Below are 22,528 nucleotides of genomic sequence, written 5' to 3'. Positions count from 1 at the left end.
ATTGTGTTATCTATGTGAAGCATACAATAATTTCAATTATTGCATGCTACTATGAGGTAGTGTTAATAGGAACTGGTACTTTATAAGGAAATATATATGACTGGCTGCTAGCATCCAATAAATTTGCTAAAACGCAACTATATAAGACCGTATTAAATCATTGTGGCAGTGAACTAGAGTTGCTTTCAGCTAGTTGCAACTTATAACTGGTAACAGTAATAGGTTAGTCAGTGAGTGTGGGTGTGTGTGTGTGTGTGTGTGTGTGTGTGTGTGTGTTGTGTGTGTGTGTGATTATCATTTAAAATATTAAAGCAGAACTAAATCAGACACATTCTTTCAATAACTGGGGCTGTGAAGTAGTGGTGCTATATACAGCGTGTAACTAATTACTCATGGGGAAGTTTCTATGTGCATGATTAGCATCACTAACCTGAAAAGAAGATATTATTAAGAAGGCGATGAGTTCGTCTGACTGAGAATAATGCTAATTGTTAAGCCTCAGAACTTGTTATTAGTAACTAGTTACTTACTAATAAGGAAGTCAGTGTGTGTGACTGCATACAAATACAAGTATAGACTATTGCAGTGAGATACTTTGGTCTGTTTCTTTACTACCAACAAGTCAATCCTCAGTGCAGTCTTTGAAAGACTGCTCTTATGTCGTCTCTGACTACAGGGCGTGAACGGGCTGAGTTTCCCTAAACAATTGGTGTGTAGAAGGAATATCAGGAGATTCTGTATACATTTCTTTGCTAAAGGAAGGTAAAAACTTGCCATTGTTGACCAGAATCTGCTTAATGACAGAATATCAAATTAATCTTTTGCAGTTGAGTCATTGACAAAGTCAATGAATTCTTCTTTTAATTCATCTGGAAGGGATTTCGAAGGAGTTGGCAATCTAATTCTGTGATATCAGGAAAATATTTATCCAACACTTGACCGAGAGAAACCAAGTGATTCTGGAAGATAACACTGACCTCATCCACATCATCTTTATACACAGTTGACAAGCTGTCGCTTATATTATCAGAAACGTCATATAGACCTGCTGTGACTTTTCTTCTTGCTAAATTTTGAGTTTCTTTGATAAGCTCGCAGCTTGCCAACAAATTCAATCACAGTTTCTGAGTTACCTTGAAGTGACGTGTTCAATGCGTTGATGCACGAGAATATATAATTGAGATAAGTCAACTTCATGATCCACCTGTTGTCTAAACGCTAGATCACAAACTTCCATGTTTGTGCTTTCTCATTTTTGTTAACGAATTCAATCAACTGTTTTTTTTTTTAATATTACAACTTAAGCCACTATGTTACCTCTCGATAGCCATCTTACTTCTGTACGAAAGAGGAAGAACCCTTCTTCAACATCGAGTGTCTGACAAAGAAAAAAAAAAAAAACACAGAATCCTTTTGTTCAAGGAACGGTTTTCAATAAAGTTGACCAGATCTACTACATTGTTCAGTATGGTTTTAAGGTTGGGAGTTAGAATATTCACAGCTAATGTTAAGTGGTGAATCATCGAGTGCAGATTGCTTACATTGTGGTTGGTTGCTTTCACCGTTGCTTGGAATCCAGACCAGCAGCTTACCATTACTGGGTCACCGGTTGTTGCACATCCCACCATATTTACCCAAGAAAGGCTTTCTTAAAAAAAAAAAAAAAAAAAAGAAAAAAAAAAAGCTGGCCACAGCTTTCAAGACGTCTTTTTCCTACGTTGTGAAATCTAGACGGTGAGGTGACAGAACAAAACTCTTCTTTAAAGTGTCTTTTTTTTTTTTTTTCTTCTTGGTGATTGTTGTTGGATTAAAATCCCAACGGGTTCAAATCCAAGCAAAATGTGTTGTGCAAAACTATGCATTATATAGAATCTATTATCAAACATTCTCTTGGATTCATCATTAATACTTTAATCATCCTCTTTTCCTTTAACATTTTTTTTTTTAGAACTGCCTTCTTTGGAATTTATTTTTTTTTTTTAAACTTTTAACTGCCTTATCTTTATTTACAATTCACTCTTCTTTTTCAATATCGACTTTCTTATCAGAAAAGCATTTCTCTGTCGGGTCCTCACTCTCATGAACGTAAAATTAAGCCTTCATAATATAACGTAATATGGTAGGAGTCAGTTTGACTCCTTCATACGTTTTCAATACAATTTCAATCGATGCAAGTCTTCTTCTGTAACTGTACTTGAAGGTTTTTTAAAAGCCACTTATAATAGGTAAAAGCAAGGGACAGTGACAATGACTTCGCAGGACAATACCCTACAGACTGACCATATATACACATGATCAGTGCCTAAGCTCTTCTCCACCCAATCTAGGAGCAGCGAGAGCCAGACAATGGCTGTTAATGACTGAGCAGGTAGACCTATAGGCTGCCCAAAATCCCCAATCCCTTGTCCACAAGGATGGTGAAGTTGCTGACACTATGAAAAACTATTGAGCTTAAGCGGGTCTCGAACCCAAGTCCAGCAAAATGCCACGTTTCCGATCATCATCATCATCATCATCATCATCATCATCTCCCCCTACACCGGTTGACGCGAAGGGCGTCAGTTAGATTTCGCCAGTTATCCCTATATATATATATATATATATATATATATATATATATATATATATATATATATATATATATATATATATATATATATATATACATATACATATATATATATAGAGTATCTGCACAGGAGAATAGGATCCCTATACTAATTACAATACATATATATATATATATATATATATATATATATATATATATATATATATATATATATATATATATATATATATATACATATATATATACACACACACATTTATATATATATATATATATATATATATATATATATATATATATATATATATATATATATATATATATATATATATATATATATATATATATATATATATATATATATATACACTTTTATATATAGATATAAATAAATATATATATATATATATATATATATATATATATATATATATATATATATATATATATATATATATATATTGTAAGGACATTGCTCCCTCTGTCGTCCAGCATTCTCATCAAATTCTCCATTTCATTTAAATTCACTTTTCGCCACACTGTGGCTCACTGTATATATTTATTCCACTCCATCAGAGCTACAATTTCATGTATTTATCATTTTGCTAACTATTTCTATTGACTTGTATTTCAAGCATTTCTACATGATAAAAAACACACATACTGTGGCGGTTAGTTCAAGCCAGATTGGCGCCTGCGCGCATGCTACTTTTCCGTCCACACCTTGTATCATATTCTCTCACATGTTTGAATAAACCGTCAGTTGTTGTTGGTGATAGCTCGTCTCACTGTCCATACAACTGGTGACCCCAGAGTTAAAGTAGCATCAGCGATTTTGGCTTTACCATTAACGGACTTATTACATCCGTGCTACCTTCTTTTACTCCGTTACCTTAGGCGTGAGCTTCGGCCTTTGGTGCTCCCACACCTTGGTGCATTTGTAAGGCAGTAGGATGAGCTTAACCGACATATCAACTTCCCACCTCTTTGCCGACTCGTCGACTGACCACAATGGCGGATTCAACCAGCCCATCACTGCCAACGGCCTCGTTTCCACGCCCAAAGTCAAACTGCCGCCGTTTTCTCAACACAACATCGCTTCCTGGTTCCTGAGAGAAGACATACTCTTCCGAGTCGCTAAGCTCAGTGACTCCTGCACCAAGGCCGACATCGTTCTCACCTCCATCCCAGAGGAGGTATTCAACAAGATTTCCCCATGGCTCGACGCCCGGGCTGGCCAAGTTTCCTATGACGACCTGCGAACGAAACTCATCGGTATCTACTCACTTTCCGTTTCAGCAAGGGCACAGAAAGTCCTGGACCTCGCCAGCAAACCCATGGGTGACAACTCTCCTATCGAGGCGTTGAACGAGTTGACCGGCCTGCTAATGCTTCCTGAGACTGACAGCAACGGCCAATGGCGGGAGATTAGCCTATCTCGCGAGATTAGCCTATCTTGCGAGATATTTTTTCGACGCCTGCCGCAGGACGTAAGGGCCCAATTGACGGACGCTGACACACTTCCGATGAACGAACTCCTGTCGAAGGCTCAGAAGCTCCAAGAGGTCTCTAAAGAATCTCGCCTCGGGGCATCATTAGTATCGTCTTCGTTCTCCTCCTTCAGCTGCTCTTCCATAGACTCTTCAGCAACGCCTCCTGACGACGACGACGAGATCAACGCTCTGGCAAGGAAGAAACCACTACAACCGACACATCCGAGCCCTAGTCCTAATCCCGCATGGTGCTTCTACCACCAGCAGTTCGGCAGCGACGCCAAGAAATGTAGGGCACCATGCAATTTCCCTTGAAGATGACGCCAGAACAAACCACCTACCACCATCGCAGCTGCAGGAAACCAAAGCAAGAAAGGTTTCTATATCCTCGACACCGTCTCCAACCATAGACTCATGGTCGATACCGGCGCTATGCAGTCAACATTTCCGCCGTCTCAAGCCGACCTAGACTGTGGTCCCAGCAAAGATGCCCCCCTCGCTTGTCGCCGCAAATGGGTCTCCCATACGGTGTTATGGGGCTAGGATCCTCAGGATATCTATCCTGAGCCGTTCGTATTCCTGGCCCTTTACCATTGTTGACGTCAGTCGCCCCCTCCTCGGTGCAGATTTCCTCGCTCACCATGGACTACTTGTCGACGTTGCTGGGAAACGCCTCATCGACACAGGAACCTGCCGGTCCCGCGCCCTGAGAGCCGGCCCTGCCACAATGTCCATATCCGCTGTGATGACAAAGACCTACGCCGACCTTCTCCTAGAATTTCCTGACGTTTTGAAGCCCGAGCTCCGACAATCACCGGGATCCCCCTCCAAGCACGGGATTTACCACCACAACACGACGACGGGACCTCCTACACACACCATATTCCGGCGCCTACCGCCCCAGAAGCTGAGGGACGCCAAACGCGCCTTTGAGGACATGGAACGCATGGGTATCTGTAAGAAAGCATCGAGCCTCTGGGCATCTCCCTTACACATGGTAAAGAAGCCTGACGTGACCTGGAGAACTTGCGGCGACTACAGGCGCCTCAACCTCATCACAATGCCCGACCACTACCCTCTGCCCAACATGCAAGACCTGACGAATGCGTTGTATGGCGCGAAATACTTCACCAAGAAGGACCTTCTCAAGTCTTACTTCCAGGTCCCCGTATTTCTATAGGACATTCCAAAAACTGCCATTGTGACACCGTTCAGATCCTACACCTTCGCATACTCAACCTTCAGTCTACGGAATGCGGGGGCGACCTTCCAACGCCTAACAGATAGCATCCTGATGTTCTCAAGGACCAAGGAGGAACACCGGAGGCACGTCCGCGCCATCCTCACACACCTGTAGGAGAATGGCCTAGTTGTACGTTTCGACATATTCACATTCGGCGCTGAAGGAGTAGACTTTCTCGGTCATTGCGTGTCCTCGAGTGGGGTAAAACCAATGACAACCAAGGTGGACGCCATCAGAAAGTTCCTGACACCTATGACCACCTGCCAACTTCAGGAGTTCCTGGGGATGGTCAATTACTACAGGCGCTTCTTCCCCAACATCGCACAGACTCTTACACCCCTCGACGACGTCCTGAAGGGAAAGGTGAAGAAACTTGAGTGGGGTTCCCCACAACAACACGCATTCACCCGGACAAAGGACGCCCTCGCAAACACCACTACCTTGGCTTATTTCAACAACAACACCCCTCTGCGACTGACGACCGACGCCAGCAACGTTGCCTGTGGGGCTGTGCTGGAACAGCTCGTCGATGGTTCTCCTCGTCCATTGGCATTCTTCAGCAGAAAAATGAAACCCGCCAAAACAAGATACAGCACCTTCGATAGGGAGCTCCTCGCCGTCTACCTCGCCGTCCGCCACTTCAGGCACATCCTGGAGGGCACACCCTTCACCATCGCGACGGACCATCAATCCCTCGTACACGCCTTCACAGAATCAACAGACGCATGGTCCTCCCGGCAACAACGTCATCTTGCAGCAATCGCTGAATTCGGGTGCACCATAAGCTACGTTCCCGGAAAGAAAAACCCAGTCGCAGACGCCCTTTCAAGGATTTAAATCGACGCAATCCACCTGGGAATTGACTACGCCAACCTCGCATCCGAGCAGGATCACCTTACGGGGCCATCTGCGCTCAAGATAACTGCAATTCCCCTCGGGCCAGTAGGAGTAACTATCCTCTGCGACACCAGCACAGGCCTCCCACGTCCCTGTATTCCGGCTTTCTGCAGAAGAAAAATATTCGACAAAATCCATGGACTTTCACACCAATCGGGACGCACCACTGCTCGCCTCCTGTCTGAAATGTTCATCTGCCCAGGGATCAAAAAGGATGCCCGGGAATGGGCGAAGACATGTATCAATTGCCAGACAAGCAAGATAAGCCGTCATACCGAATTGAGTAAAAAGTGATTTTCCCCAACCGAAAAGACGTTTCGGTCACATCCGCATCGACGTCGTGGGACCTTTGCCGCCTTCGGGATCTGCTCGCTACCTGCTGACAATCATTGATCACTCCACGAGGTGGTTGGAAGCATCACCGATGACCGAAGCTACGACCCAAGCATGCGCCGAAGCCCTTTTGTTAAGCTGGGTGAGCAGATTTGGCGTTCCTGACGACATCACGACAGACAGAGGCACCGCTTTCCTGTCAGAGATATGGCTCGCTCTTGCAAACCTGATGGGAACGACATCCACAACACCATGGCATACAACCCCGCAGCATATGGCATGGATGAACGAACTCATCGCGCCCTCAAGGCGTCCCTGATGGCGAGCTGCACCGACGGGGACTGGAAATCACGACTTCCTTGGGTACTTCTCGGCCTTCGCACCGCCCCTCGCGCAGATGGCGAGCCATCGCCCGCTAAAAAGGTTTACGGAGAGGCGCTCGCAGTTCCCGGCAAATTCTTGTCCACATCAACCAACGACACGCAGCTGGATCATCTTAGAGACATCGCCAGAAAGTTCAGGTCATGTCTTAAAACTTACCAGGACAGAACTAAGTATTTCAAGCCAAGGAACCTGGATGACTGCGGGTATGTTTTTGTCCGTGTCGACGCTCATCGGCAGCCGCTAACAAGACTCTATCGAGGCCCCTACTGAGTAATCAAGAAAACGACGAAAGCCTTCCTCCTCGAAGTGCATGGCCAAGAGGACTGGGTCTCAATAGACCGCGTGAAACCGGCGTTTTTCGAAGGAAGCAACACTGCCTCCGCAGGACCTGGCAGATCCAGAGTGCCACCTCAAAACAAGGTGCCCAATGAGAAGAAAAGCAACAAACGACGACTAGAGGTAGCGATCCATACGCCGACCGCCGACGCGCCCTTCCGTTCAAGAACAAGAGTAACCCCTCCGATGCCCGAAACGATACAAAGACTAGTCTCATAAGCCCTCTACGCCGCCTGATGTCTTGGGGGGGGGGGGGGGGTACTTGTAAGGACATTACTCCCTCCGTCATAAAGCATTCTCATCGAATTTTCCATTTCATTTAAATTTTCTTTTCGCCACACTGTGGGTCACTGTATATATTTATTCCGCTCCCTCAGAGCTACAATTTGATGTATTTATCATTTCGCTACCTATTTCTATTGACTTGTATTTCAATCATTTGTACGTGTGAAAAAACACACATATTGTGGAGGTTAGTTCAAGCAAGATTGGCGCCTGCGCGCATGCTACTTGTCCGTCTGCACCTTGTATTATATTCTCTCACATGTTTGAATAAACCGTCAGTTGTTGTTGGTGATAGCTCGTCTCACTGTCCTTACAATATATATATATATATATATATATATATATATATATATATATATATATATATATATATATATACATATATAATATATATATATATATATATATATATATATATATATATATATATATATATATATATATATATATATATATATATATATATATATATATATATATATATATATATATATATATATATATGGTATATGTATCTATACATACATATATATGTATATAGTGTATATACACATGTATTTATATAGATAGATAGTGTCCATGAGTATGAGTTAACATGCTGCTTATAAAAATACCTACGCAAACACGCACACACACAAACATACTCATACAGTATATCATCATCACCATCATCATCATCAGCTGTTACAAGTCCACTGCAGAACAAAGGCCTCAGGCATGTCCCTCCACTTGCGTCTGTTTCTGAACTTTCTGTACCAATCCACTCCCGTAAACTTCTTTAGTTCATCAACCCGTCGTCTTCTCTTACTTCCTGTTTCTTTCATAATCTGCAGGTACCCATTCTGTTATTCCTAATGTCCATCTTATCTGTCATTATCTCTATAAGTCTTGCCCATGTCCATTTCTTTTTCTTATAAGTTGTTAGAATATCCTCTACTTTAGTTTGTTCTCGTAAACATGTTGCTCATTTTCTGTCTCTTAGTGTCATTCCCATTATTATTCTTTCCATAGCTCTCTAATTTGTAACTACGTTATGTTTCATGGCTTTAGTAAGGCTCCAAGTTTCTCATGCATAACGTAATACTGGTAGGATCAATTATTAATTACTTTTCTTTTTAGAGAAAGTGACTTTTACATTTCCTAATCTCATTTTCTTTGCAAAATGCTCTCCATCCATTACATATCTTTCTTTTAATTTCAGTCTCGTGTCCTGGAGAATCACTTACTGTCTGTCCTAAGTACATATATTGATGAACAATCTCTAGAACTTCTTACATAACTCATATTTGTTATCTCTCTGCATTTTCATTGAACATAATCTTAGTTTTACTCATATTCATTTTCAGCCCTACATGTCTGCTTTCTCTATACAAATCTTCCAACATTTATTGTGATTCCTCCAATGACACACTAAACACATCTATGTCATCAGCAAATCTTAAGTTGTTAAAGGATTCCCTATTAATACTAACTACTACATTCTCTCAATCTTAATTCTTGAAAACTTCTAGGCACGCTGTGAATTATTTACGAGTAATGGGGTTTCCATGTTTAACTTCTCTTTCTACTAGAACTTTCTCTCTCTCTCTCTCTCTCTCTCTCTCTCTCTCTCTCTCTCTCTCTCTCTCTCTCTCTCTCTCTCTCTATATATATATATATATATATATATATATATATATATATATATATATGTGTGTGTGTGTGTGTGTGTGTGTATGCATATGTCAATAAAAAAGAAGGAGATGGATAATTCGTTAGAAAATAACTATTTATCTAGTATAACATGCGTGAGAAGAAATGAAAAGTTGAAGATTTTGAGTACACAATAGCATTAGCAGAATGCTCACCATATATGAAAAGATGAATTACAACGTTCTCAGAAAGCTTTATTTTAAGGAAAGAATTGACGATGATTTACTGATGAATAATTCGAGTTCATGAATCGGAGGTATTTTAATAGAACTGAGAATGAAAGGAGCTTCTTAACAGTTTGGAATAGGTGCTGCATTATAAGTTTTTAGAACGAATGGACTTAATACAGGAGGCTCAAATTTTCATAAAAGTCAGAGGTAAATGGCTTAGGGCTGCTTTGTGTTGATTATAATGCTCGTTTGGTGAGCTTTCTGGATATGTTGGGGGACTGAGTAAAGCTGTACAAGTTCTTTTTTTCTTAAATGAATTATGAAATATATACGAGTTGAAGTGTGAGTATGGATATGAATAATGTATTTAAAGATTGTTACTAGAGGTAAACCAGTCAATCCTCATAGGATACTGAAGGAAGGTCACGTGCGTTATTCTTTTTTATTTGTCTGATATACTACTAAATATGTTCATCAGTAGTGGGGATTTGCAACATTATTTAAGCATATTTAGTCCGAACTTTGATAAATTATTATAATCTAAAATAGTGTAGTTGAATGGACACCAGTAAAAAAGCAGTTTTTAAAAGGCACAAGAAAGTACATGCCAAGTTTTTTTTAGGAATATATCGTATGAAAACACAACTAAAATTAGTTGTAAGATATTCAGTTTTCAAATGAAATTTTACTTTTAGGAAGGTGCCTTACGTCGTTACAATAGAGGACAAAATCATATTGATTCTGGACGTATTCAAAGCATAAATTTTATAAACCTAGTCCAGAAATAATTTGTTGAAGCTCCTTGAGAATGAGTTTACGACGAGTTTTGGTATTGAAAGGATTATTGGCTATGAAGAGTAAAAACGTTGTGTTTAATGAATAGGATGATAAGAGATATGAAGAAGAAAAGATGCACATAAAAATGAATCAGCCTGAAGGTTCACATAGAGAGTTTGCAAGGACCAATAGATTAACAGAGCACTCTTCCAAAGATATATCATTTTAAGATTACAAGCTTTAAATCACAATGACCTGTTGCTACTTAGCACAGCAAGATCAAGGGATAAAGGGCCGTTGATATTCATACACATTGATCATCATGTATTCATTGTTCCAGAGTTCCATTAAGGACAGAAGATTTCGGAAAACAGTTTGACTTAGGTGAAATAACTATAGCAGGTCTTTATGAAATTCTTCTACGGCTACCAGAGGGAATTACTTGTGAATCCAGTGTTCTCAAGGTAGACGGATTTCATACTTTAGGTTGAACATTACTTTGAAATAATAAGAAAAATAAGAACCAGGTGGTTCTATTATTAGAATAACAAAAGAAATATCACAACTGTTGTCTTTTCAGTGGGTAATATCCGTCGATGAATGTAGTGAAGAAAATAACGATGATTGTATTACCCTAACGGATACAGTGTGGCTGACATCTCAATCGTTAATGCTCCGTAAGCCATTTCTGTGAAATAAATATTTGTCGAGTGACTGGTACTCCCCTAAAATACATATTTAATGTTTCAGATAATTTCTCATGAATATGCTATGTGTTGTATCTACTTTTACATGCCTGTACGGATATGCTACATCTATTCTCCCACAAACTCCACTAAAACACGTCGTTCAACCTTTGTTTCTTCTCTTTATGGTTATAAAATGACCATGCTGAAATTGCCTTTCAACATCTGCTTACTGACACCCTATTTGCTCTTTCCCCAGACCTTACTACACCTTCCTAGTGACGGTTAACCATGTTGTAACTGCGTGTGTCTATCTATATACATATATATATATATATATATATATATATATATATATATATATATATATATATATATATATGTATATATATATATATATATACATATATATATATATATATATATATATATATATATATATATATATATATATATATTATATATATTCATAAATATATATATATATATATATATATATATATATATATATATATATATATATATATATATATATATATATATACAGTATATATATATATTATATATATATATATATATATATATATATATATATATATATATATATATATATATATATATATCTGCATGTATATATACACACACACACACACACATATATATATATATATATATATATATATATATATATATATACATATATATATATATATATATATATATATATATATATATATATATATATATATATATATATATATATATATGTATATATATATATATATATATATATATATATATATATATATATATATATATATATACATATATATATATATATATATATATATATATATATATATATATATATATATATATATATATATATATATATATATATATATATATATATATATATATCACAAGCACACGTGATTTTAATTAATGTAAATATCACCCACGAAATGCATTTAATACCGAATTCTATCTTGGGAATACATATCCTCTTGGAATTCATTTTATGGTATCAGCTTCTGGCCGGGTGGTGATTCGAACCACCACCTGTACGGCTTGAAACTATGCCAGCATAGTTTCAAGCCGTACAGGTGGTGGTTCGAATCACCACCCGGCCAGAAGATGTTACCATAAAATTAATTCCAAGTGGATATGTATTCCCAAGATAGAATTCAGTATTAAATGCATTTCTTGGGTGATATTTACATTTATATATATATATATATATATATATATATATATATATATATATATATATATATATATATATATATATATATATCTGAGCTAATCACAGCCAGGTTGTTACTGATTGGGATGAGTGAGTGCCAACAGATTTTTCTTCTTTGTTAAAGGAAAGACGGTTAGGATGTGGCTTGGGTGGCACTTTGAGAATGTCGTTATCGGCGTGGCTTGGGCACTCAAAAAAATATTCGTTAAAAGTTAGCGTCTCTAAAATCTCTACCGATTGGCTGTCTTAAGACTTACGGGTCAAAACAGCCAATCATCGATCAGGCATAGAAAGGCCGTGGTGGGCGCTTGAAATTGCCCCATAGTTTTTTCAGTTAGAATTTGGCGGCTTGAGTGTGTAGACCTACGGTCAGGTCACGGGTGCCAGCATGAGTGCCTACGAGTACCATTGTTCTAAGGGTTTTGTTCTTAACATAACGTATTCATAATTTACGGGCGCCCTTGTAAACCTAAGATAATACAGCATGTGTTAATTCAACAATTCGACTCTTATTTGTGCATGACCCCCCCCCCCCCTCTAATTGTGTTAACTATGAAATGGATTTTCTCTATCTTTGTTTCCCCCCAAGATGTGAAGTGTGAACCCCCTTAAATCGACCTAGATTGGGTCATATTAAATGGTGTCAGGTGTTGTGGGGTAATAATAATAATATTAACGATTAACGTCTGTGCTAAGTGATTTTAGCCGACGTGAGATTTTTGAAAAAGTGGAAACAAAAGAGATTAGTGACAATGGTTAACACGAGAAGTTCGATGTCAAGTGGAGGTGACGGAGAGAGAGAGGGGTGAAATGAAGTGTAGCTCGTGTATGCCCGGTACTCGGTGAACGTTTTCTCAATGCACATGATAGCAGATACACAACCATTGAGGCAGCCCAGCACTCAACCTACATTGACAACCTACCAAGGATGGGGTGTTTTTAGAAGAGAGCCTCGAAGAGGCAAAGGTCAGAGAGGTAGGAATGTGGCGACTGGCGGTTGTTGGAACTGTGGGGTGGTATTAACAGATGGCCACCTATGGCCTTTATGGCCCTACAATGACCAGCGGTAGTGATATGGATGTCAGGCCACAAACCACCATCTGAAAGCTGTTTAAAAAGAAAACAGCGTCGGCAGAAGAAATCCTGTTTCCCCTGTACCAACGAGAGGGAGGGGAAGACGACGCAGGAAGGGGAAGACAACGCGGGAGGGGGACCAACGGTCCCTCGGGCCGTCCGTCAGACCGCAAGGACTGGGGACGGGAGTGCCAAGGAGTCAGCCAGCCATCTTTGCCCCAGAGTGTGGGGGAGGGGAGCCAGACGTTCCCCCGGTGAGCAGTAAGGGATATCCCCTTGCCAGCAAGTGGCAGTGAGTCTTCCCAGGGAGTGCATAAGGAGGAGGAGGGGTGGAGCAGCAGCCCCTCACCACCGCTCCCGATCATGGAAGTAGGAATGCTATTCCCGTCTTGGAATAGAGGTGGAATCATGTGTGTAACGAGTTTGAAGAACCGCTCGTTACGGATGCCAACAGAACGTAGGAGTGTATGGTGCGGAACGCGGCCAGACCCCACACACGGGCTCAGTGATCCTACGACGAAGAACGGATGTAACAACTCTACGTGAAGCAGAAGGAACAAGAACGAGAGATTTAGGCTTAAGTAGACCTGTGGATGAAGCGCATAGAAAACGGGAAGATCTTGACGACTACGGAGAAAGAGAGAGGGAGTGCATGCCCCGTGACTGTGAGTGATGTCCCGCGAATGAGTGCGCGAATGAGGTAGGAGATCAAATTTCCCGGATTTTTTTGCGCAGGTGGAAGAGTGTGTTCTTCATTGAAGACGGAATTTGATCTAGCGTTGTTTTTCCTTCCCCTTTGGAAGAGAAAGTCATCTGTGTAATTGATGTAAGACCTTATGCGTGGCATGTGGGTATAGAAAGTTCCCTTAAGGATGGCAAGAGTGTCAGTATTTTTAAGGAATCAGGTTTATTGATAAGTGTCATGTGTGCAACTCAATGAGTAACCACAAGCATGTGGTACCAATGGCCGGAACATGGTCGGTAACACCTTTTAAGTTTAATGAAGGGCGTATTGACGTCCTAGGTCTACTCCCCCAAGTAGCAAGTAGTTAAGTAAGTAGGTACCCCCTTACCGCGGGCTACCTGCGGGAGGAAGGTGAGGAGGAGGCACAAGCGTGTGTCCGTGCCGTCCTTCGAGCACGAGGGTGTGCGAGAGGACATGGGTCTTGAGATAATGTCTACCACGAGGTGATTGAGGTCATAAAAATCAGGTCTTTTACATATGTTCATTCCGAGTGTTTTGTGAAAAGATGAATTGAGTTTTGTTTCGTTTTTTTTTTGGTTTTGTTCTAAGCAAAGTCTTCTTTTTTTTAATAAGATTGACCTATATTACAATTCACACTACATCTCCAGCCACTTTTTTCTTCTCACAACTAACTCCAATGTCTTACTCTTTCATTTTTCTCTGTTCTAACATATACTTTCAATTATATTTTTTCGTTATCTTCTTTTTATCCACGTAAAATTCAGAATTATGTTGGGTCTATGTTCCTTCCCATTGCAATAAGAATATGCTCTTTCATTTTCTTTGTCCTTAAGTAATTCTATTTTTTAATCAAAAACCTCAAAAGCTAATATATATATATATATATATATATATATATATATATATATATATATATATATATATATATATATATATATATTTTTTTTTTTTGGGGGGGGGGGGGGGGTGGGTGGGGGGGTCAGTAAAACATAAAGAAAAAATATATATTTTTGACATGTTAGGATTTTCTAATTGGTATAGGTTTAACTACTGTTTAACAACATACTAAACTAATTAGCATCTAAAGCCCCGTTAGCCGCCTCCCTCTCTCTCTCTCTCTCTCTCTCTCTCTCTCTCTCTCTCTCTCTCTCTCTCTCTCATTTATTATACCTCTTAATAAACTTACAGTTCATGTTGGCAAAAAAGTCATGAGAATATCAATTACTGACTAGAATAAAACATTTAATTTGAATGAACATATACTGTAGAACATTAATCTTTTTAAAATTTAATCTAATCTATAATTAATTTCAGAGACCAGAGAGTTCGAGGATGAGATTTCTTTGACGACACAGTTGGCAGTCTGATAGATAACTCCGTCAACAAATTGATAGATATCTGAGATACTTTTTTCCTAAAGTAGCACCCATGGCTCTAGACAAGACAAAGAAAAGAATGATTTGGAGAAAATAACTACTTGTCTGTTAATGTCCTCCCAAATTATATTTATTGTAGAATCAGTAGCATTGTTCACCTGATGAAAATGATAATAATATTTTCTTAGCAATCCTTAGCCTTCTATATTTTTAATGTTAATTGTAGAACACTTTTACGATCTCAAAACAAATTTTGTTAATTCAAGAGGAATTACATGTTAAGATACTGATTATCTAGAGTTAAATTATAGTATTACTTCGGACTCAGATTTTGTATAATAGCCATCTCTTAATAAACAGTCGATGGTGCAAATCAAACTAAGGAAAAGGTTTCGTTTTTATTTTATTTTTTTTTTTTTTTTACAAATTGTCCAATTCCTCATGATAAAGTGATTATAACAGCATATCTAGATGCACTAACATTCTTTTGCTGAGCCAAGTTAATAAATTAGGAAATATTGATAAGACTTTGGTGAGAGTTAAAGGGTATCTATGGTTTAGTAATAGGGTATATCCAAAGACTTGGTTAATATGCATGCATTTTTTTAAAGGATTCATGATATAATGTAATAATACTTAAGGTACGATGTCATTGATTTTCCAAACTTTTATAAAACTTTGAACGTGAAATGATTTGTCCTTATTGGTTATGAAATAATTTCAGTGTATTACAGATGCTGATAGATATCAAAATATGTTCAGTGTAAGCACACGTGCCAGCCAAAAGAGATAACAATACCAAGATTATAAAGAATCTTCCAAAACTTGAAAACTTGATTAAAAAATTACTAAAGAACATCTTTTAAAATGTTCTGATATCTTTCTGGATATCAGATATTAAATCCTAAGTAATTAAAAAAAAGGACCTCCAATATAAATGTATTATCATTTATAAGTAGGATTTAAAGATGACAAGGTTTGATATCAAGTCAATTCCCCATTCATAAAAAATAAACCTCTGTGGACTTTTTTACTATAATCAAATTAGGAGTCGCAATTTTAACTTTAGAAAAAAAAGAAATATAAACAAAGATTTCCCATGCCAATGAGCATCCTTTTATCTCCAATATTGAGTAATCTATATATGGAACTATTTTAACCAAATACCTTCTATAAATACTAATGAAAGGAATGTTTGATATATACTTTATACTTGGCCCATCAATAATGATGAGATGATATATTTGATAGCATTAGATAACCTGATACCGATCAAAAATTTCATCATTTATATAAAATTAAAATTCGATTTGCAAATTGTACTTAACCTACCCATTATGTGATTATCTTTTTTCAATATTTTTCTAAACTCGAATTCTAAAGATCCTACAATAGAGATCATAGTTCATAAATATTTAGATGAGCCCAACTTACCAATCCTTTCTCCTTCCATTAATATTTCATCTTCCATTGCATATTCCGTTCTCATTATCTCTGTCTTTCTTTTATTTATTTTGGGCACAACCTCATGTGATATTTCATGCATTCTGGTAAGCAAGCTTTGCAAGACCTGTGGTGTTCTGCTAATAAGAATAGCGTCATCAGCATACTCTAGGTCAACTAATTTCCTATTACGAATCCTATCCAATCCTTCTCCACCATCCCCAACTGTTCTACGCATTACAAAATCCATGAGGAGCATAAACAACATAACTGACAACACATTCCCTTAGATTACTCCACTGTTCACTTGAAATTCGTTTAATAGGCATCTGCTAGCATTAACTTTGCTCTTGCTACGCTCATGAACACACTTAAGAAAATTTACATATTTAAGAGGAACTTCATAATAACACAGGAATCCCCATGAAATTGGTCGGTGCACATTATCCAAGGCATTTTCATAGTCCATAAATGCCATCAAAAGTGGATATATATAAATATATATATATATATATATATATATATATATATATATATATATATATATATATATATATATATATATATATATATATATATATATATATATATATATATATATATATATATGTGTGTGTGTGTGTGTGTGTATGTATATATATATATATATATATATATATATATATATATATATATATATATATATATATATGTATGTATATATATATATATATATATATATATATATATATATATATATATATATATATATATATATATATATTTATATATATATATATATATATATATATATATATATATATATATATATATATATATATATATATATATATAAATATATATATATATATATATATATATATATATATATATATATATATATATATATATATATATATATATATATATATATATATATATTATATATATATGCATATATATAATCTGTGTATAGATATATATAACCCTTCCTCTGAAAGGGAACACCCAATAACTTTGTCCTAAAAAGGTAGAATATCTTAACCGTATGACAAAAGTATTTACTAAAGTATTGCCTGTACCAGCTAAAAAGATTCCAGCGTGTTATCAAAATGATGGATAAAACTACAAGTTATTCTTTGCATATAAGCTGATGTGCTCTTTCTTTATCATTTTTGCATATCTAAATATTCCGAAAAACGAAATTACCATGTCAATTCTCGTGATTGCCAAAGATTATTGCATAAATAAGTCGATAAAACAATTTAAAAGAGAGATGAAAATGATTTAATTTTATAGAAAACGAATATCTATTAATCCCGATGCTTTTATGAAGATATCCATTATTTCAAAGATGTGGATGAAGACTAAAATCATAAAGATTAAGCAGCACTTTTATTTAATATCTAAACCTACATCTAAAATGTTTATAGAACATTTAGTTTTAAGGAAATGGTGTCCATCATATTTCTTGATAGCCGGCCAGGAAATGACCCCGTAAGCAAATGTTTTTTATGAAGTTTTTATGATACTTGTAATGGAAATAAAAGTAATTTCACTCTTTCCAGCTGCAATTAGTCTATAAAGTAAAGACAAAGGTCGTCGTAAGCATTTTAAAATTTTTTAGCTTAAATATTATGATTGTAGACTGTTTTATAGTTTCGGTTTTCTCTTTAAGGTATTGTTATATAAGTAAACAAATTTATAAAATTCTTTACCATGTTTATCTTAATCTGCTATGGTTTCAAACATGCACATTCTCCTTGGAAGCTAATACTGTTAACAAGTATTGACTATCAATTTTTTCTTACATTGTAAGTTTATAATGTTTATATATCATATTTTATGTTCAATGATATAAACAAACGAAATTGGCTTTCATGAAGTTTTCATCAATCAAAAGAAATATATTTCTTTAATAGAGAATGCTCAAAATTTGACCAAGAATGATGGATCAGGCTACCAATTTTGTACCATTTGCGTTTGAAGGTTACAAGTTTTAAACGAATACCTGAAACATTCTTAATGAGGAAGAGAGCCTCCCTCCCCACAAAACTTGCACTTTGAAGAAAATTGTGTGGTGATGCATTGGAAAATAAGGGTGTTGTATGGTGTTTCTATAATGAAAGAACATAAGCAAGTATTTATTAATATTTTGCAAGAATAAGCATACTTATGTAGTTGCAAAAAAACTTTACAACTGTTTGCAGTTAACATTCTATTTATGGCCTTAGAACATGGTGGTCGGAAAATGCATAGCGAATTCGGGGGGAGTGAAACCATGAAACAATGGATTTATCATATATATATATATATATATATATATATATATATATATATATATATATATATATATATATATATATATATATATATATATATATATATATATATATATATATATATATATATATATGTATATATATATATATATATATATATATATATATATATATATATATATATATATATATATATATACATATATATATGCATATATATATATATATATATATATATATATATATATATATATATATATATATATATATACATATGTATATATATAAATATATATATATATATATATATATATATATATATATATATATATATATATATATATATATATATATATATATATGTGTGTGTGTGTGTGTGTGTGTGTGTGTTTTGTATAAAACAATCCTAATAAAATGTATCACACGTGATTCATACACACTTGTACACTATCATTGCCTATTTCATCTCTCGCTTCTCCCCACACTGATAACAGAACCGGTTTAACCTTGTCTTTGCATGTATCAGTTTATTTGAATTTTTGTGACATTCTTACTCGGAAGTGCTTGCATATTAACTTCTTATCTGTTGAATAAAGGTTACTTGCATTCACATCTCCTCTCTGTTAACAACCACCTCTCACAAGAAATTGTACGTCTTTATCAGCTATAAATAATAGTTGTATACGAAAACTTTCATGGGGTCGTGTAAAAGACTGATATTTAAAAAGAGTTGCTTTCCAGATAGCATATAAGGGATACAATATTCTAGGATGAGCTAGTATAAAACATATGTAGGCTACTTTAAATATATTCACGACTATCTATAAAGAATATGTAAAATTATGTTGCCTCTGGTTCCTGACATTACGCAATCTTTCAGAAAACCTGTCTACCCAAATTTTTAGATTTCATTGTAGCTTACAAACATGGTGGTTGAGGTCTGTTAATATGTTTTGCATACGAATGCTAGAATTTTAGAAATCCAAGGCTGGCTAAAAGGAATAGGCTGCCGTCCTCTGAGATTTACCTCACCACACCGACTTTGAAGTTTATTTCCCTTTGGGTAAAGTGAGAATCCATTTCCATCAAGCAAATATTGAATATGCCTTTAGGAAACATATTTTTATTTTCCAAACATGAATTTAGAAAATATATTCTTATTTTTATAACATGCCTGTAGGAAATATATATTTTTTTTAGCATGCCTTTAGGAAATAAACTTTTTAAATAATTTGAAATTTGAGCCCCCCCCCAAAAAAAAAATATTAATTTGTCCAAAAGGATAGAGTATCCTCTCTCTCTCTCTCTCTCTCTCTCTCTCTCTCTCTCTCTCTCTCTCTCTCTCTCTCTCTCTCTCTCTCTCTAGCACATTTTCTATCAACACTGTATTTCATAGAAATTGTCAACTGAAGAACCAAATTTTTATACCAGTTGAATGTAAAATTGTTCTTTATCATATTTTTACTTTCTATAAACTTACCAATGATATACTGAAATTTTCCCACTCGTATCTAATTCAATTTCAGATATCTTTCCTGTTAGATACCAACGTAAAAAAATAATTCAACTGCTTTCAAGGACTTGGTTGTTTCTGCTAATTATCAACTTAAAATTTAAAAATAAATTGAAAGGTTTTTAAATTATGTACTAAACTGCTTATTCTTCGAATTTAAGTGTAACACTAACTTGAGATGAGCCAACTGTTTATAATGTAAGGTAAAATGTCTAGCTTTTGACTTCTGGGATCTGTTTAAATTGGCTCATTATGTTTTCTATGAAGTTCTAAGAAAATATTTCTCGTATTTCAAATTATGGAAAAAAGGGGTAGCCTATATTGAATATCTGGGGGTAGTTTTAATTTCATTAGACCCAACATGTTACAGAAAGTTTAAACGAGTTTCATTCAGTCGTATCTGATAATTACTTTTTTTATTTATAGAAATGCAAATTTCTAGGAAATGTTATAGATTTTTTTTCTTAGTAACCATTAGATATTTCTTTTTCAAATCCATTCCTTTTGTGAATGAACTTCTAAAAAATTGAATTGTCACCATTTTTTTCAAGTTATTCAGGCATATATACAAAAAAGGGGAAATGTAATATAATTTCCATTTTCTGTTATTAATGCTTAATGTGAAATTAATTTTACAAATTTCAAGGTGAAAACTTTATAGAGAAATTTGCCATTTTTACATATTAAAACAAAAAGAGTATGGGTATTTGTCAATAGCCGGGTAACTTGAAAAGAATTGTTAAAATATAATTTTCTTTATGAAAGGCACATTCACAAAATATGATTCGTATTAGAAAATTTTTTTTATAACATTTCGTTGGAAATTTTACTTTTTAAAAATGGAAATGTAAATATCAGAAGTGATTGTATGAGATCAATTTATATTTTGGTTGGTAAACTCCATTGTATAGTAATTAACATATAGGGCCTCTTACACGAACTGCATCTGGTGGTACCTGCTTTGCACATGCTAAATTTTATTCAGCAAATTGTCAGCAAAATGTAACATATTCTATAGTACTTTTCAATGCCCAATATTTACTTCTTTTGCCCCTCTGCTCATCTGGTGGGTTACAATTAGTTGCTGAGATCCAGTTGGATATTGTCCCTGAATGGAAAGCGAAGTTCAATATATCCCTTTATGAAATGTTGCTGGCTCTCCACCAAAGACATGAATTCCAACTTTTCTAGTGAGTGCCCTCATTCTTTAGGGGGGTTTCCTTTCTCTTTTCCATTGTAGTTAATTTCAAATATGTTGATGACTGTAGCTGGGGTTATGCATGCTTTATCTAATTACACTTCCCAGAGTAATATCCTTTTCCAAGTGACTTCTTTGCTTACACTTACTGTACCTTGCACTGTTCCATTGACTGTTCAACTATGCATGAGTTCTACAGTAAATGATCCATAGTTCGCAGCTGGTATGATTCTGATTGGCTGAAGTGCTGTAGGGTAATGTTAAGAGAATGTATATACTTTGAAAGTATACTGGCAAGCTTTCTCAGATGATGTATGCTGACAGAATATCCTCTATTTGAATCTGGCTGTAGGAGACTTGAATTTCTTCTTGTACGGATATCTTTGGAAACTATACTACTTTTTTTCCATTTATGTTCAAAGCCACCATATTTTAGGTAACAGAGGACTGTTTGTAGTATACTCTATGCAGTGTATGAAGCTTGAAAGTGGCTGCTATTTAGTATACACTAAGTTGGTTCTTCAGATCTTGCCCTATGAAACTGCCAATGGTTTTATTATCACAGAAGCAGTAGGATTCAACTCTATTGTTATCACCTTGTCGTACCTGCACTGACTATAAGGCATCTGAATAAGCTATGATACAATCCCTAGATAAGACTTAATCAGTGTCAGAGACGCTTCCCTTGGCGGAAAATCCTCTGCATTCAGTGAAGTTGGAGGTCATTTTTGACATTTAATTCAAAGTCTTTCTTGGTACATCACTTTGCTGTACTATTATACCTAAGGTAGCAAAAGCAATGGCGTTTTCTCCTCAGCAATTCTTTTTAAATTGACAATAGTC

The 22,528-nt window shown here is 35.8% G+C and overlaps 1 protein-coding gene across 1 annotated transcript in view; it reads left to right on the top strand.

The window, feature by feature from the left end:
* The window catches only part of LOC137645178 (uncharacterized), a 117,049-nt gene extending 106,173 nt beyond the window's left edge, over positions 1-10,876 (top strand). The window contains exons 5-6 of the mRNA XM_068378003.1: positions 10,523-10,646; positions 10,763-10,876. Of these exons, the coding sequence (XP_068234104.1) occupies positions 10,523-10,646; positions 10,763-10,876 (238 nt within the window). The remainder of the gene's footprint in view (positions 1-10,522; positions 10,647-10,762) is intronic.
* Positions 10,877-22,528: the final 11,652 nt, after the last annotated feature.

Source organism: Palaemon carinicauda, chromosome 8 (genome assembly GCF_036898095.1).
Source record: "Palaemon carinicauda isolate YSFRI2023 chromosome 8, ASM3689809v2, whole genome shotgun sequence".
NCBI lineage: Eukaryota > Metazoa > Arthropoda > Malacostraca > Decapoda > Palaemonidae > Palaemon > Palaemon carinicauda.
This window is presented reverse-complemented; position numbering and strand designations above follow the sequence as displayed.